Source organism: Triturus cristatus, chromosome 7 (assembly GCF_964204655.1).
Source record: "Triturus cristatus chromosome 7, aTriCri1.1, whole genome shotgun sequence".
NCBI classification, from domain to species: Eukaryota; Metazoa; Chordata; class Amphibia; order Caudata; family Salamandridae; genus Triturus; species Triturus cristatus.
The window spans coordinates 437,782,334-437,800,541 of NC_140590.1; the positions used below are offsets into that span (position 1 = coordinate 437,782,334).

General features: G+C 44.1%; 1 protein-coding gene across 10 annotated transcripts in view; it reads right to left on the minus strand.

Annotated features, from left to right (window-relative positions):
* The window catches only part of MYOCD (myocardin), a 170,141-nt gene that overhangs the window by 32,496 nt on the left and 119,437 nt on the right, over window positions 1-18,208 (minus strand). For all 10 annotated transcript variants that reach the window (XM_085616772.1, XM_085616768.1, XM_085616765.1 and 7 more), the window contains 3 exons: window positions 12,738-12,979; window positions 5,656-5,803; window positions 3,129-4,082 (listed from right to left, as the gene is read on the minus strand). In XM_085616772.1, coding sequence (XP_085472898.1) covers window positions 3,129-4,082; window positions 5,656-5,803; window positions 12,738-12,979 — 1,344 coding nt within the window. The remainder of the gene's footprint in view (window positions 1-3,128; window positions 4,083-5,655; window positions 5,804-12,737; window positions 12,980-18,208) is intronic.

Below are 18,208 nucleotides of genomic sequence, written 5' to 3' on the forward strand. Positions count from 1 at the left end.
GATACAGAGTATATTGTCAATGAGTTGCAATATTGCAGTCCCCACGCTACCGCCAGATCTAAATGCTGACTGAAAAACTTGAAATAAGACATTTTCCACTATAATTTTTTGGAGCTAGTTTTCTACACATGTTTCCAGCCCTTTATCCAGGAAATGTTTTGCAAGAGGGAGTAATTTATTAAGGTTACCCAAAATTGCATCTGTCATGTTTTCTATATGTGGAGAGGTTAACTTGGTAGTTCCTGTGATGCTCAGATGTCTTGCAGCATTAAAAAAACGGTGTAAGTTAGGGTGGCTAGGTGAATGGCTATGTGGTTTTTGAGCCATTGATTCGGGGAATGCAAATAAACTGTCCATGCAAACTACACTGCAAAGTTTTTGGGCATCAGTGCAAAATTACCCATATGCAGTGCAAATATTTTCTACACCTTTGCAAACTCTGTGATATAGCCTTAGTGAAAAAAATAAAAACAATCCAGATATCATTATTATTCATTTGTGGCTATTTAAATCAAAGCCTCCACTGACTGACAAATCTTAACAATAAGATCACATGGAGGATGAGGAAAAAAGGTTCAGAGTTTGCATTTCTAGTCCCATTACCTGACCCAGACACTTGAGCCAATAAGATTAGTAAGAAGACACTTAATCATCTGCTACATTCTGATTTTATTTTTCAGCAAGAAAAGTGCTCAGTATGCCACCTGGCACAGACACTCGTGCAGCCTGTGTTTTATCTCCATGCTTAAAGCATTTGAGGCAACAACCTGAAACCCTGGATGCAGTACAAAACTCACCAAGGAGAGAGACAGCCTGTGCTTGCCCAAGCTTCAAATGTTGACAATGTCCCAAGGGATCAATTACTGGAAATTCATTTTTACAGGCGGCGTAGACACAAATCGGCTGGATACGGCCATGATTGTATTTGTGAATGGTGCTATGGTCACAGAGTGCTGATTAGCACTGCTCTCCCCAGCAAGTCACAGCTAAAGGTTGAACAAGCAAGGTTTACTTTTAGTCGATATTAAAATGCGATAGAGGGCACACGTTGTACTGTAGATCATTTTACAAGTAAATGTTACCTATCGCCTTTAAATAGTGTAATGTTCTATGTGGTATGGTGTGGTGGCATCCTGAGTTGCCAAGTTTTTTTCTCCCTTCACTCAAAGTCACGCTTCTTACCCCCAAAGACGACCTGAAAGCTGCTACCTCGGCTCTTGTCATCTGAAGGCCACACTTTGAAAACGCTGTTTTAGCAGGCATCAGACAAGGCTGTCCATCACTCTTCAAGGAGTGTTGCTCTAATCCACTAAACTCAGCACCGAAACAAAGAAATTCAACCACATTCTCCATGACCTCCAGTGGCTTCCTTGTCCAGCAAGGTTTACATTTAGAATGACATTTAAATTCCCCAGCATCACCAATTAAGCCTTCTATCTGTTGAAACTCACTTATTGGACCATGCTCCTCACTATCTCGGGTGGTCTAACAGATCCAAGCTTTCTACAGTCGGAAGTTCCTTGCTTCAAAACCTTCTATACATAGATACATGTCTTCTATGGAGGAGCGTCCTCTGGTTGGGATTTTCTACTGTGTGATAATAGAACCGAACCCACTCTTCACGCATTCGGGAGACATTTGAAACCCCCAGTGGTGGCTCCTCCGCTATGGTGGTGGAGCATCACCCCACTGCTTTTAAGCAGGGAAAAGTACGAAAAATAAAATGATAATAACTTTGAGTTAGTGTCATTGTATTCTTCGTGCTGCTTTGTGGGCGGGTGGGGCTGCTATGCACTCGGAGCAGGGCTGGGGAGGAGTGGTTTGCCCACTCCTAAGTGCGCAATGGCTTTTTGGTCGGCCCTCTCAGGCTGCCCAAACCAGTCATGCGCACTTTCCCTGTTCTTCATGCGGGTTGCATTACAGCCTGCAAGGAAAACATGCCCACCCATCCAGCCCCTGGCTGAGCGCCGTGTCATGACGCTCAGATCAATCACAACACCGCATTGCAGCATTGTGATTGGTCAGGGGAGCCTGGGTGCTTACATATATCAATGCTGCATTGCAGTGTTGTGATTGGTCAGTGTTGGCTGTGCCTACTGTTCCAAGACGAGGAGAGCAGGAGCAGAGACGTGGGACCCGACGGCAAGGTAAGTTTATTTTTTTTTATATTGCACAGCCCATCCACCCCGTCCCCTCCCCAGTGCAACTCCCCCCGCCCCGCCACCCACGAGCCATGCCGGCTGCCACTGGAAACCCCACCTGAACTGTGCCCTTATTCGCTACAGTTTGACCTTTGTTTATCTAGAAACTTTGTATCATAAATTGTTTATTCTTCTAATTCAAAAATGTTTTCTTTAAAGTGCTATGGTAAAGGTATGCTATATACACCTGTTAACTATATTAAAAGCAAATTTTCACCAAAACCCATTTTGTAACCTGGTTTTCACAGCGTATTTACATATATCCTACCCTGTTAACGGGAAAGGTTTCGAATGTGCCTGTGACGTCATAATAAAGGGCGATTCTTTGCAGCATACGGCGACATAGAATAATTAAATTCGAACATAACAGATGCAGAAATTACTGCATGTAATTGTTCAGTTCAGTGTTGTTCAGTACACACTAATGAGCAAGATGCAGGGAAAGCTAGTTTAATGCGGTGGAAAGGGAAAAGGTTCTATTTCGATATTTGGCCTTCAGTTTTGGGGCTGTCTGTTTGCAGACACAGAGAGAAAACAATAGCTTTAAATGAGGGCGCTGAGCAGAAAAAAATGGAAGCTAGAGGCAGGAAAAACTTGTGGAACTAGGAAGCCAAATAAGAAAAACTGTGGAAAACATGAGCAAATTTGAAATAGGGGAAAGTCAAATATCACCACATCATGTTTCAAGTCAAATTTTAGCAAACCTTTATCTGTCAAAAAACAGAGCAAGGGCAAGTGCCCAGGCGGAAACATGTACTTCACTTTCACAATGATGCCTACACTGCCATTACTGGAGAACTATCACCTAAGGAAGCACAAAATTGACACTTGACCTGATCGAACAGAAGAAAGAAAGAAAGAAGCAGTGGTTGAGAGAATATCAAAAGGTACCCATTCGAATGCAAAGACAGCACAACTGTCCTTTACCTGCACTCCTCGCAGTCTACTGCTGCCTTGCGGGGACACGCTGCGCCCGTCTGCCTGGGATACTGGCGACACTGGAAGTAGATAATGGCTGTTTGGGGACGGTGGAAGACTGATGTGCTGTGGGCTGTGCACAGTTCCAAGCGGAGAATGCTGGGGCGAACACTGCGGACTTAAAAATGTAGAAGAAATGGCGTTTTGCCCCGATGAGTCCATACAATGGCTGTTGAGAATGTGAGACATTTGCTGTGAAGCACATGATCTCATATTGTCCGGGGAACCGCTCGGTTGTGTCTTTATAGACATCTGCTCTGATGCAAAAGGACAACTGGAGACAGGGTTTTCCTGCTTGATGGGCACTCCAAAGAAATGCTGGGACATTATGTGCTTTTCCTGGGAGGCACTGTTTTTTTTTCTCTTTTGAAGCTGCAATTTCAGTTCTTCAACCTGCCTCTGCTCCTGCTGGAGCTTCCAAGTGAGTTCATTAATGACCTTTTGCTTCTCCACTAGCATTTTGTCCTTCTCGGCATCCATGACTTCCAGGTCACACTGGAAGCTGCCTCCATTCATGCTACTCATGAGGCTTTCTTCTGCACTGAGATGCGCTGGAGAGGGCTGCAGGCCATACTGAGGGGACGACATGGGTCTGTCGCTGAAGGTATCTGGGAGAGACCCCCCAACGGAAAGATCAGACGATGCCGGAGAAATTGGCGGGGTGGAGCTGGTGCTTCCAAACTGATAAAAACCATTTGACAAAACACTTGGGGATGGATGAGACTGGTAATTTGTCAGAGAGTTGTTGGGTGTTACTGGAAAGGTAACAGTAGTTATGTCATTGAATGTTGGTGCTGAGTTACCCCCACAGTCTTGGAAAGGTCTAAGGCGTTCCATTAGGGCGGTTTTTGTCCCAGACACTGGCAAGCCTCTTATTCGGAGCTGCTGTCTCAGCTCTGACACCTGAAAAAGAGGTGATAAATATTAGTTTTAAAAGTGAATTGTACCAGTTCTTGAATGAAAACACTATTGTAAGAATGTCTTGAAATGCCCATGAAGGTAAAGCAGAAATAAGCATTATGCTGGCATTGCCCTTTGTATGATTGACATCCTTGTGCCTGCTGAACAAGTTCTCCTTCATCTTGTCATACTTGTTAGTGAAATCACTCACAAAAGCGCTATGCCGCATTGCATTGTATTATGGAAGCCATCAACATGTTCTATTCACTTCAATAATGAAAGATAGACACATTGCCTAAAGTTTAGGGCATACAGCAGTATGGTGTTGTGTGTGTGTTGCAGGTAACTATTGGTTCCCACTGAACTTTGGCCCAGGAGCTACCTTTTCTAACTAATTGGACCAACTTTGTACTGCAATATTCCTGTCATCACTTTTTCTCCTCACACACTGAATCTGTCTAAACTGACTTCAACCAGTTCACTCAAATACCAACTTCTAATGGCCATTAATGTGACACTAAGTTAGATGACACAACATTTAATTTGCCACTCTTTAGTTCCTTGTGTTCGTCCTTTCTTTGCTCCTTTGCCGCCATAATATCTGAATATTAGGTAATTGCTGACGAAGGGCATTGCAGGCACCAAAATTGGCTACACAGTGTAACAAGCATTGGAAATGCCGACATGTCTGGCTTATGAATGCACTGTCAAAACAGGCCTAAAAATCTATATATTTTAATGAATGTCCTCCTCACATCTATGCTGCTTCCACACAAAAATACCATAAATGATGTAGTTGTCTCAGACACTTTAATAGCATTAACATGGCATGAGTGTGCCCGATGAAAGTTAAAGCTCAGGCTACTGGATAAGGAAAATGATCACAGCAGTGATGGGGCAAACACTTTTTTTTGTGGAAGTACACACTCTATCCAATCAAAACATGTACTTCTGGTTCCCAACTTGTGTGTGGAGCCCAAAGCCCCTCACCTGGTGATTCTCATAAAATTGTCTGGCAACAGCTCCGTTGTCAAAGCAGACCATAAAAACTGACTCTCTATTAAGGAGGGACACACAGCTAAGCATGTTCCCTCATATTGCCTCAATATCCGTTAGTTATCAGGACAGAATTAGTGCCGGATCTTTTGCATTGTTTTCAACATAATTGAGCAGTGGTTCTAATGATAAATTAGTTTACTCCAGCATTGTTATTCAGATGTTCAGCCTACATTTTTTTATCATTTGAAACAGAGCCTAACAGGAGAGAAGGCGAGAAGTTGATTGGTCTTGAATGGATAGCTTGAGGTCAAATTAAATATGCAAGAATTGAAGTATCTGTCAGCATATAGTGCAGTGGGACCTTTGATTTTAGTACAAAGAATACATGTTGTGTTATGTACCTAACAGTTTTGCAAACTTACAAAATACAGTGCATCATGCATTAGTTTAACAAATGTTTAAAGTACAGGAGGTGAAGATGCTTCTTCTGCTGTTAAAAGGTAATTCTGCAGATACAATGGAACGCATTTTTAAGCTACTAGAACATGCTATTTGAACATGGTGAAGACAAATTTACCTTTAGGTCATCAAGGTTGGAAGGTAGGGGGCCTGGTTTAACTGAGGAGGCATTGGACTGCCCTGTGAATGTGGTTTTCACTGGAGACAGGGCGGGACTGCTGCCTGTTGAAGAGTTAGAGCTTCTTACCATGTGCTCACTTGGTTGCCTTAAAATAAAAAATGATAACGTTAGTTAAAGACTGGTGCTTGCCGAACTAAAGTTTATTGGACTTCTGTAAACAGCGGTTGTTTGATGGTATAGCTGTCTGGCATGCAGCAAGTCCAAGACCTGGTGCTCAACCATTTAACACTACTTAGAGTAAATACATGCCTTGAATATATAAATCACTTGCACCAGTGACGCGGTCATTCATACTATGAAGATAGATCAGCATATTTTCGCTTTTTGCAGTCTGAGTTTTAATCCAGTTGTGGAGAAATCCATTGTTGTTACTATCTCTAAACTGAGATTTTCATACCCCATGTTGAGAAAATCAAGATTTTATTAAAGACGTGTAGCGGATAGTATATATTTTTTCTCCTTTCTTTTCAACTCTCAGCAGCAAGATTGGGCATTGATTTTCCCAGTACAGGTTCACAGGTGGGAACATGCACAGACCACAGGAGGACCTCCTCTTTTTACATGGTTTAAGGAAAATGCAGATGAAGAAGTGTCTCTTCAATAATGTGCGGCTCCTGAACCAGTGAAAGGTATTTTGTACTTAGAAGAGAAGCAATATAATGCATGGCTCACCCATTAGCCTTCTGCACCTGTGTAGTAGTTGAAAGCAGGGACTGAAGAGTTTCAGTGCAATATGTAACATAAAGTTATAGATGGGTAAAAAGTGAATTCCGGAAATGTTTTTCCACTCGGGGCTCGGAGTGACATCATAGACAACTGAAGCTTTGCTCTTATTGTCTTTTTGTTCTATTTGATGTCACTCGGAACTCCTCAGTGAAAAGCACCACCTTAATTCACAGTTACAGATCTATATTTCTATACGTTATGTATGGCTCTCATTGGGAGCCTCTATTGTTTATTTCAGTTTATGAATCTCTTAACCCACTGCTATGATATAGCAACAGTTAATAATAAAACCGGCTAACCACTGTTAGGATGTCATAAAGGCCTGCCAGCTCAGCTCTGCTTATCTGCTTTGAATGAAAGCAGAAAGCACAGCTCCAGGATAGGGAAGGAAGGCAAGGAAGGTGGTGGAGGTTGGGCAAGGATAGCAGGTAAGTTTTTTTCTTAACCTTTGGGATAGGGATACATAACAGACACCATATTATATATGGGTCCCTCACTACCCCCTTTGCCACTGCATAGCAGTTGAAAGCAGGGGCTGAGGGTTTTGGGGGCCATACATAACTAAAATTATAGATGGGTAAAAAGTGAATTACATGGATATTTTCAGTGGCGGCTGCCACTAACAAAAGGTGGTGGGAGCGCTAGGGGGGGAGGAGGGGGGTAGGGTGCGGGGGGCGTGTTCATAATCATTTTGAAAAATGACCTGAAGCTGACGGCCGCCTCCCACGCCACTCCTGCTGGCCTCTTCTTGGTCCCAACAGCCCCTGCGACAGACTCCTATCCTATCCCAGTGCTGCAGAGCAGTGTGGGGATTGGCCTGAGCGGGCTGGAAAGACGCCCTACTCAGGTCATGGGGTCTGTGGGGTTTCTCCAGCCCGGCTGCTGAGTGCAGCTGGGCTGGAGAAACCTAAGTGCGCATGTGTGTTTTGGTCAGCCTGAGACAGCCAGTCAAACACATATTCGCATGTAAGGAGTGCACAAGCATGCCTCCTCCCGCCTCTCATGCCCCGCCCTCCCTGCACAAGCTGGCTCAGAGCCGGCAAACAAAAATTAAAATGATGATAGAACATTTTATTTTTAATTTGCTGGCTCTGCGCAAGGCAGTGGGCCAACGCTCCTCCGCCATTAAGGGGGAGCCACCGCTGGATATTTTTCACGTCGGGTTCTGAGTGACATCTTCGACAAATCGAGCTTTGCTCTAGTTGTCTATTTAATATCTCTCAGAACCCCTCGGTGAAAAACATCACTGTAATTCACTGTTACCCATCTTTAATTCTATTGGTTTTGCATTGCCTCCATAGGAAGCCTCTGTTGTATACACCAAATACTAGATCTGGTAACTCACTTCTATGACGTAGCAACAACAACAAAACTCATTATCCACTGTTCTATGTCATAAAGGCCTTCCAGGCTAGGTTGACAGGACTATCTTAGGCCTGCAAGTGGAGTGGGGCTTGTCTGCTTAAACCGAAAGCAGAAAGCACAGCTGCAGGAGGGGGAAGAAAGGCAGGGAAGTGCGCATGCTAAATAAGGATGGCTGGTACATTTGTAAAAACAATATTTACATTTTGGACAGGGATACATAACGGAGGCAATATTATGTATGGCTCCCCCACCCCTCCTCTGCCCCTGCGTAGCAGTAGAAAATGACTTTTGGGCCCATACATTGCAGATGGGTTAAAAGTCAATTACGGGGATGATTTCGACCCTGGGGTTCTGAGTGACATCGTAGAAAACTCGAGCTCTGCTCTCGTTGTCTATTTGATGTCATTAAAAACTCCTTGGTGAAAACATCCCAGTAATTTACTGTTACCCATACATAATTCCATATATTATTACAATTATTAGGTCTATTATTATTAAACAATCTGATTGTAACTGGAAAGAAAAAGCCCTGCTTTTTAAGCATTTCAAAAATGTGTCTGTTGAAACTTCCTGCTTATTATGAATGAATGTGCTTTCCTTCTAAAGTGCTGTACAAATGTGTATGTAAATGATAAAATAAACGAATAGGGTGGTCATAGTTCGTCAATCCTTCAAGGGAGATCTGTTTAACTGATAAACCCAAAAGGAGAAACACAAACCCCACAGAAATATTTAGCAATGCATGGAAGTGAATTATGACCTATGAATTTTCTCGACAGTGAAAAGGCAGAAATAGGGATACTTTCAGAAATGCAAGGTAGGTGCACCACTTCCCTTGGCCATCGGACCAAGCGCATCACATGCACTACTTCCAGAATGAACCTGATGCCCTCTTGCTCAGGGGCGGCTCCTGTGTGAGAGCGGAGGAGTCGCCCCGCCACCGAAATTGCCCCAAAAGCCCCAGAGATTAAAAATAAAGTGGTAATGAAGTTAATTTATTACCATTTTCTTTTTCTTCCTCTCCATCCAGAACTGTGGGTCAGGACAGGGTGGGGCTTGCTGAGTCAGCAGCAGGGAGGATGGTGGACTGCCTGGGCACATTTCAAAGTGCGCATGTTGCTTTGCCCGGCCGTCTTTCGATGGCCCGCCAGGCATGCGTACTTTGAACGCTCTAACCCAAGACAGCTGGGTTAGAGGAAGTGCAGTGCTCCTGTGTCCTCGGGAGTGACAAGACAGGCTGGTCTCTCCAATCCTGGCACTTCTCTCATGCTGATGAAAGCAGCACCAGGATTGGTTAAGACAGTTGGTGGGGCCCGCTTTGGAAGGCAGCAGCAAGAGGAGGAGGTACAGTGAGGAGGTGGCTGTGTTCAAGGTAAGAGTTTTTAATATTTATTTATACTCACCACCCATTTACCCGCCCCACCACTCCCCATAGATGCCAGCCGTGACTGCTGTTGTGGCTCACTACCGGGTGATCACCACCTAAGCCTCTTCTGAAAAGGCAGAGATGATAGTGATGCCCTTTGAACGGCTACAGATTAAATACGAGATGTCACAACTCCTGAAATGGTTGACTTTCATTTTCATGGATCAAATATCGATGATTTTACATGGTAATTTCAGCCATTTTACCAGATAATAAACAACCACGTGATCTTTTGTGGTTGCAGGATGCTTTCTGCTTTGTAGAAGACAGTTCTTCACAGTAATAAGTATCTTCCTTTGAAAACGAAAATGCCATTTGAAAACACTTGCACAAAATGTAATATAAATTGCAGCAGCTGAATATATTTTGGGTTATAAAAGTCTGGCTTTTGAACTTGCATTCCTGGGACACACCTTTTTGATACACAAGACGGTGGGGCATATTTAAGAGCCCCTATGCGTCGCTCTTTCACCACGCAACATGGTGCAAGAGCGGCACAAATTAAAAATGATATGTATGAAGCCACGCAAGGCCTCCTGCGTGGCACTGAGGGGCTTCATAAATCGCGAGTAATGCAACGAAGTGCAAATCACTGGCTGCTGTGGCCCGTGCAGGTAAGGGCGGTGGGGCGGTGGGGCCAGGTCAATAGACGATGTCGAGGAAAAATGTATTCTTTATTTTATTTTCCCTCGTGGTCGTCTGTCAAATCCCCCCACCCCAGCCCCACCTCACCACCGCTCTTACCTGCATGGGCCACGGCTGATCACGCAATGAGACACATTTTTCTACATGATGTTAAGGGCACAATACTTATGTTTCTGCAGACGATGTTCTGAATTCTGACACAACCAGAGGGAGTGATTGTAGAAGAAATATAAAAATACGTTTATAGACTATAATCCTGCAAGAGCTCTAGGGATGCAACATGTTCTCTTGTATACAACTGGAAGCCTCACAGAACAACTCTGAGATGAATTTTCCTCTTTGTATGTGTCCTGCAGAGCCATGCCAAGCAGGGCCACGGAATGTGGCCTTGCCTGGCTTGATAAATCTCACTTAGGTTTTGCGTCACCCTTAGGTCCCTTTGCGGGGCGAAAGGGCGATGCATATCCTTAATAAATATGGCCCTTTATATACATAAGACATCTGGTTTTACACATATTTTGTTTGTACACAAGGTGATCTTCTCCATTGTGTTTTCACAAGTGTGACAAATATTTTTGCTCAGCAAAGGATTGTTTTTAACAAAGGAGTGGGCTTACTGGACCCACCATCTTGCAGATTTATTTGTTCAGGGGTACGTATCAATCAATTGATGGCCTCTCCACATTTAGAACCGATGCCATGACCACTACCCCTCAATTGAATCCTGAAAATGAGAACAAGGAATACGTGCCACATGCTTTGCCAGAACAAGGTGGATCCCTGCTTTACCTGCTACAGCATTGCCCTAAACTCCAACTTCAATTTCTGCTTTCAAGAAATTGTCCCAAAGCTGAGGAAAAGAGTAATTTGACCATGCTTCCAATTAAATTTCAGTCTAGATTTTGCAGTGGCTTGCACTGGTAGAACTTCTGAATTTCAGGAATAATCCTTGCTTACTCTTGAAATTTATGAAGAAGACAGGAGTACTAAAGGAGAAGGTTACACTTACTCATACATTAATCTTTGTAAATCTGACCTGTGTGTATGTGTGGGTATTTTTAGAGGGTAAACCTTGTCCGGGGGACACTGCACATAGCTATTGCCAATAATATGTTCCAAGATCATTAGTTATGTGGAATATAGACTGAAACAGTAAGAAGTTTTTATAGTATTGTGATAGTATTCTCTGAAGAGGCACCCCTTATCTAATATGGAGGAGGCGCTGGTCATTTCTAATAGTTATGGGAATGTTGTTACAGATCCTGGTTGTGTTAATGGGATAGTCATTTTTCCTAACTGCTTTTTTTTCTTTTCTTTGACTCTTGTCAGGAGTAGTTCTGGCTGTGGTGATGGTGTGATCTTTTGGAGGTGGTTAGTTTTTGAACCAGCCACGCAGGGAGCCATTGCTCTGATGTGGAAAACCTGCAACCTTTTGTGGGCATGCCTCCTATATTTTAGGCTGCATGTAGCTTAAAGATCCTGGAACGAAGGAAGCATGCAGAACAGTTGGATATTTTTCAGCCAGAAGAAAGACCTACTTAGAAAGCATGTTTCAGTCTCTTTTGCAATTTGTGGGAAACACTTTGATTTTTCAGGGAATATACTTCATAGCCATAAGGGGTCTAGCTGCACCTAACTGTGGAAGTGTGCAGCCTTCTCAGAATGAAAACATTATTGTTCCCCTCAGAGGATTTCTATATTTGTAAAAAAACACTGACTTAGCACTGAAAAAGGGAGCACCTGCCTTCCACATTGCTTCACAGGATTAAACCTACTGGACAAACCTGAAAAGTTGAACTGACTCCCATAAAAAAGGTAGAATTGCAAACTACATTTGACTCGTCCAACCCTCCAACGCTCACCCAATGTCCTCTATTCAAGGGTTGGTCTTGCTTGCTTCCTAGGCATTTCTGAACTCCTATGCAGAGAGATGTTTTTCCTGCCACTCCCTCTAATTTGCACTGAAAATTACTTTTCTCATTGTTTCTACAGTTTAATAATTTTTAAATCACATATCCCATTTTATCTCTCCATGTCTATGACTTTTATACATTTAATCCAGCTTGGTTAGGGACAATGAGATTGCACTTTCTTACACTGTATTGTTGTTTAGAGTACTGTATTGAGGGCCAGGTAACATCTTCGTTACACTGGTTTAATCTTGAGTAAATTCTGGCTTTTTGCTTTACGCTTGTTTTGTAAAATTCCCAACATTACTCCATTATGCCTGGTTGTATAATTGAACACTGTTCGGGCAAAAATGCAATCGTAGGAGCATGGCAACAATGCTAACGACCAGATCATGAGTGGCTGTTCTCGACTTTTATGTTTTTCCCTATTTTTTTTTCCTGAAAATGTGTCATCGTATCCAAAATGAACATGAGGATGCATTTCACACTAAGGGACAGATTTACAATCCTCTTGAGCCACTTTTGCGGCACTTTTAACATGGGAAAAGTGACGCAAAAGTGGCGCAAGGGGCTTGTAAATCTCCCCCTAAATGTCGTGCTAAATGCAAAATTTCAATTTCACAACAATTTTCTGATGTGTTGCGAATTTAGCGAAAGGATATTACGCAAATGTCACACAACCCCTAATTTTAATAAGCATTATAACTCACACACATTTTTCTGTAAGTTTGCTTTGTGGCTGTCTGTCCAAGAGTCAAGATAGGCTCTGGGCAGTATGAGTTGACCCTCTGTGTGAACTCACTCACAGCTTTCATTACGGATGCAGCTTCTCTCCAACATGGCTTCCGCTTTTCTTTCATTCACCATATCACTGAGGTGACTGGGTAAAAACCGCAGAACTGCGTCACAAAGGGACAGTATTCCCATCCAAACCCAAGAGCACTTACTTGAGCTGGGACTGGTGGAGGCCTTGATAGTTGAAATGGTGCTGTTGCTGCTGGCTGAGGATCTGCAGCTGGAGGAAGAGCTGCTGCTGCTGGAGGAGCCTGGCGTAGGCAGAGTCCATGGGGGGAGGGGACTTCTCTGCCTTCTGGTCCGGCGGAATGTACTGGTGATACTTCAACTTTTTCACCTTCGGCTTGGTGTCCTTGGGCTTCTTGTGGCGGTTCTTGTCACAGGACAGCTTGGACTGCGCAGCACAGGGCGGAAGAACACAACAGGTAATCAGATGACAATGTGAATGTGTGAGTGCCCTTGAGTAAAGAAGGACTCACTGTTAATTGGATGTGGGACTGGGACATGGCCGAGGCACAGTTCAGCACGAGCAGGTGAGGGGATCTTGTACAGTGGAAGTTGTATTTAGTTGTCTACTTTTAGCTTAGTAGCTGGGAGTACTAGAAACCAATGACGGACTGAAATCATGGAAGGGCTGAGTCTGCCTTTCTGTCTTGTAAGATCGATAACATGACACCATGGAAAGGAGCAATGATAATGCATATTATTTAAGCAGCAAAAGCCAATTCAGTTTGTGATTTACATTGAAGGAAAGACTAGAAATGAAGCGTTACTGACCATAGCCAGTCTATAATGATAGTTATTGGTCCTCGACCAGATTTTGGACTCGAGACGCAAGAAAGTACGCACAAAAAGAGTAATAGGCCACACTACTACTGTTGACTCGATCCAAGTTCAATGAATAAATGTGACAGCACTGCCTGTCACGCCCATCTCACGTCCTTTCTCATTCAGGTGCTAGCTGAGAGATAGTCTCATCTGAGAGCCTATATCAGTAATAATATAAATTAAGAACAACCTGATTGGTCAGTCGCTCTCAACGTTCCAATGAATGGAAAGTCATAATGGTGCTAGTTTAAGGGCACAGTGCAAAAGTCTGCACCAGAAGGCAGACAAATAGTTATATAGTAGGTAGGACATTAACGACAATTAAGGTTGCAGAAGGTACTTAGGGCCTCATTTATGAAAAACTGTCATATTGCTACGACAAAACAGCGATGCAACAGCTTTCACTGCGCCCTCCTTGTGACACGATTGATGCACCGTATTTAATGTACGGCGCTCCATGTCGCAAGGAATGACAGATGTCAGGAATCCTGCCGTATCTGTCGGTATAAAAGTCACACATTGCTGGAGTTGTGCCACAAGCATGACGCAACTCCAGCAATGCATGAGGCAGGCCTATACACAGAGCATTGCGTCACCCTTACGTCTGCTATGAGGCAGGCGCAAGGGTTTGACGCAGTGACGTCCTAGAAGAGGCGCAATAAAATCTGATTGATTTCATTGCACCACTCCTACGAGGCTTTGTTGCGTGGGAATGCCCACCCTGCATACATTATACCTGATGCAAGTATAATGTGGTGCAGGGCTTTGCAAAGTGATGCATTTGCCTAGATGCATCACCTTGTAAATATGGCGCAACGTGGTGCATTGTTTACGCCATCGCGGCATCAAGAAAAGTGACGCAACGGCGGTGCAAAAGTGTCCGAAGGCCGTCATAAATAAGGCCCTTGGTCTTCTGATAATGATCCATCTGTACATCATGGTATTTTGCGATGGAAAGACATGATTTAAAGAATAGAATTCAAGTTTGCGCTCAGCATTAGGAGTTTCTGTCCTATCCCTGCGTGTCCGGCAGTTGGTTTTCATGGGCTGGAGTTGGAGTGGGTCCATTACTTTCACAAATCCACTCATTCTAATGTTTGGATAGAGTTTGCAGTGCTACAGTCACTCACAGCGGGGGAGGGAGCTGCAGTCTGCTGCACAACCAAGCTGGCTCAGTGCTGTGGAAAATGTAAGCAGTCGTCTCTGGCGCGCTCCCAGGCACGCGCCGCCGAATGAGACTGTGCTGATGGGTTTGAAGAGTCTGCTCATCATGTTCTTCTCATAAATAACGGGAACACTAATGCCTTTTCCCTGACACACACACATGGATCTTTGGGTGGCATTACACTTTTGGCATCTCCTTGTAGCTTTGCCTGTTTTGAAAGACTATATTAGCGGCATTTCAGACCCAAATGGCCTTTTGGGACAAAGTCTGAGGATGGCTGTGCCCCATAACCTCCCCCATCCCCTCACTACACACACATGAAATCTAGATTATGGGCAACAATTCAGAGCCTTCTCAAACAAAATGCAAATGGAGCAGACGAGGATCTCAGTCCCTACTGGTGGAAAGACCTCAACCTTAGAACGTCCTCATCAACACTTTGAGAGCCCAAGTGAACTATCTGGGAGTTTGGGTACAACAACAAACGCCGGTAAAAAATCACAGCACGTTGAGCAGTGACTGCTGAGATCGAGCATGATCTGCAGGTCGCAGACCCAAACCACGCCAAAGTCGACTCAGCCTTTCAGCTTTCCTAGGTCAGTAAACTACACACACATTTCAAACAATTTATAGGAACTGCATATGAAACAATGTACTATGTAATGTGCGTTTAAGACATAATAGATTATTATTGTATTGATACTATCTATTAAGACAGCAGCTCATGCACCCCTCTACAAACAAGAATTTAGTCGGCTCTCTGCACTATTACCAAGGTAGTCAGCCAGCTACATTACCCAGTGACCTAACCTCAGGGAAGCATGACTATCTCTCTTCTTAGCAGTCTATCAGCATCCTATCTGCTTCTACATCTCAGCCAACACCATTCACAGTCTTTCCTGTGACCACCATGTCCTTATAGACTCCTCCTGAACCCCAGATATTTTTACTTTCCCTCCATGGCCATCTTTCCTCCTCCTGAACCCCAGACATTTTACTTTCTCCACTTTTCCCTGTCTTTCTTCCTCATTTTTACTTTCCACTCTCTGGTCACCTAGCCTCTTTCACCTTACTTCCTATTACTCTCTGCCATCTTTGTGTGCCTTACAGCAGCAATCTCACAGCGGTCACCCAGCTTGCTTCTCCTTCCTCTCATTGGTACCCATGCGTTCATTTCTCAGATCGCCAACCTCCTCATGCTATCTAAAATGTCCCTGCTGCATAACTCCCTCTGGCAGCCATGCACCTCCGTGCCTTCCTCTCAATGCTCTGATCAAACAGCTTCTCAGCTCCTTGGTACCGTCCTCACACTGACCTCCTAGTTCCATGTGCTTTCCGAGTTGAGCCTCAATCCACCAAGCCATCATGATACTGAGTCCTTTGATCCCTCCATCTGCCAGACACTCTCTTGAAACTGCCAAATCCTGACCTGGTTGTAGCTCTAATCCATGCACCTTCTTGATCTCCTCTTTCAAGCTGCTCCTGGCTCTTGTACAATTTTCCCTTGTCCCCAATCGCCCCCCCCCTTCCTTTCAGAACCCTGACTTTCTAAGCATTAATGCTGCCATCTGCTCCTTCCTCAAAATGATACAGATAAAGTGCCAGATTTACAAGCCCCTTGTGCGTCACTTTTTGTGACGCACCAGCCGCGCATTTTAGTGCCCCATATTTACAAGGACAGGAAAAGCCACCCTGCGTGACTTTTTCTGTTCTTGTAAATATGGCCCCTTTGCACGCAGCACATGGGTGTTGCCATGGGCGTTCCCACGCAACACCCATGGAACCAGACACATTTCCAGATTTACCAGAATTCGTAAATGTGAGGCTTAGGGAGGTGCAACGAGGAGAAAGGTATTCATTTCTCCTAGTTTTGTCCTCTTTCTATGCGTGCTGTATTCTGCAGCACACATAGAAAGACGAAATCACCTCTTATGATTGTTTATGTACAGGAAGGTGTCCCTGCCTGCACATAAACAATGACGTTTTGCAAAAACGCCATTTCTGATATAATGCACTTGTAATAAGACAGACAGGATGTTGTGCTACATATCTGATGGAGTAACTGCCTGCCAAACTCTAAATGAGGCCGTGTGAGCTCTATGCCCCTGGTACCTTACTCTATCTGTCCACAGCTTTCCTCTGTGCCATTCCAGCCTCCTGCACCTTTCTTTGATTCGCTGCACTTGCATCTCTCCCATCTGACACCTGCTTATGTCTTCCTCTCTTCCACCCTGCAGCATCTTTCTGTTCCTGATTCATTGGAGACATGCACAATCTACTCTTGCATCCGCCAGCACCTTCCACCTTCCTTCCTCTGCCCTCAATTGCTCTGCATATTCCCCTTTTTAATGCACCACCCAAGTGCATTTCCTCCTTCTCAGCCCCACGCCCCTACTCTCTACTACGGGAAGAGGAAGAGAGGACAAGTTGGGGATGGTGCACGGGTAAACTCAGCAGTGCAGCGTGTAATAAAGTGATAATAATACAGCGAGTACTAACGCCGAGGTGGACTTACAGGCAGACCAAACCATTCCTGGGGTCCGCAGCTTTCCCGTCAAGTTACTTCCCCCAACCCCCCCGGCCCTCATGACCAAGTTACTTCTCCCTCCACCCCAATCTCATGGAATGTGCAACCCGGGCCAAAAGAAGAGAACCTTGCTCATTATGCTGCACGTGACGTCTGGCAGTTGGAGCCCGGAAGTATGACCGTATTACCCCTATTTAGTTTCATTTTCATTGGCTCTCCTTCTGCTGTCAGATTCACTTTAGGTTGTGCTGCGCTGCTTTTAAGACACGTCTCCTGTTCCAACCTCTAGTCCTATCCGAGAAGCTGTTGTGTTCTTTGATTTACAGCTTTTTCCTGCTATATTAATTTGCCGTTGGTTTTTATCCTGTTTCTTCGGTCATTGCTCATCTCTTTTCCGATTATAATTGCATTGTTATTTCTTTTCTGTATTGTTTTTTCCTTACATTGCGTAGAGCCTAATCCGAGCACCACGGGAATTGTGCACCAAAACACGGCAATATACACAACTATACCACGTAAATCCTCGATTACGAGTCCTTCACAGCTGCATTATTTATTGCACTTGATAAAGAACAATATCCCATGGACCATTGGTTACCCCACCCATTCAATAAGAAAGGGTGATTACGAGTTTTACAAAGAAAGTGGGTCCGAGTTTGCTGCTTCCCGCACCACAGTCCACCTAGCTGATCATTTACCAGGCAATCCGCGCCTGGTAGATTTCACCAGGTTTAACCTATTGAAATTTAACGGGTGAAAAATCACGCTGTTAGATTCTACACATAAACTTGGAGCTCCGGCCCCCATACTAGTCGTGGACGTGGTTTCTGTGGGTAGCGGAATTTTACGAGGCACTAGTAATCGGGCACCATAACAAGCACTTAAACAATTAGACCACCCATCCTCAACCCTATAGGACTGATGCAAAAACTTTGCATTGACAGTAACTACTGTGCTTTACATTCTGCCTTGGTTCCTTCAATACACCTCAATAGACGGTCTCAGAATCTGATTTAATTACATTACCTACTGGTTAAAACTGGTACAGGTTTATTTTGCATCTTTATCTCCTCAGTATGGAATAGAGCTGATCATTATTCCCA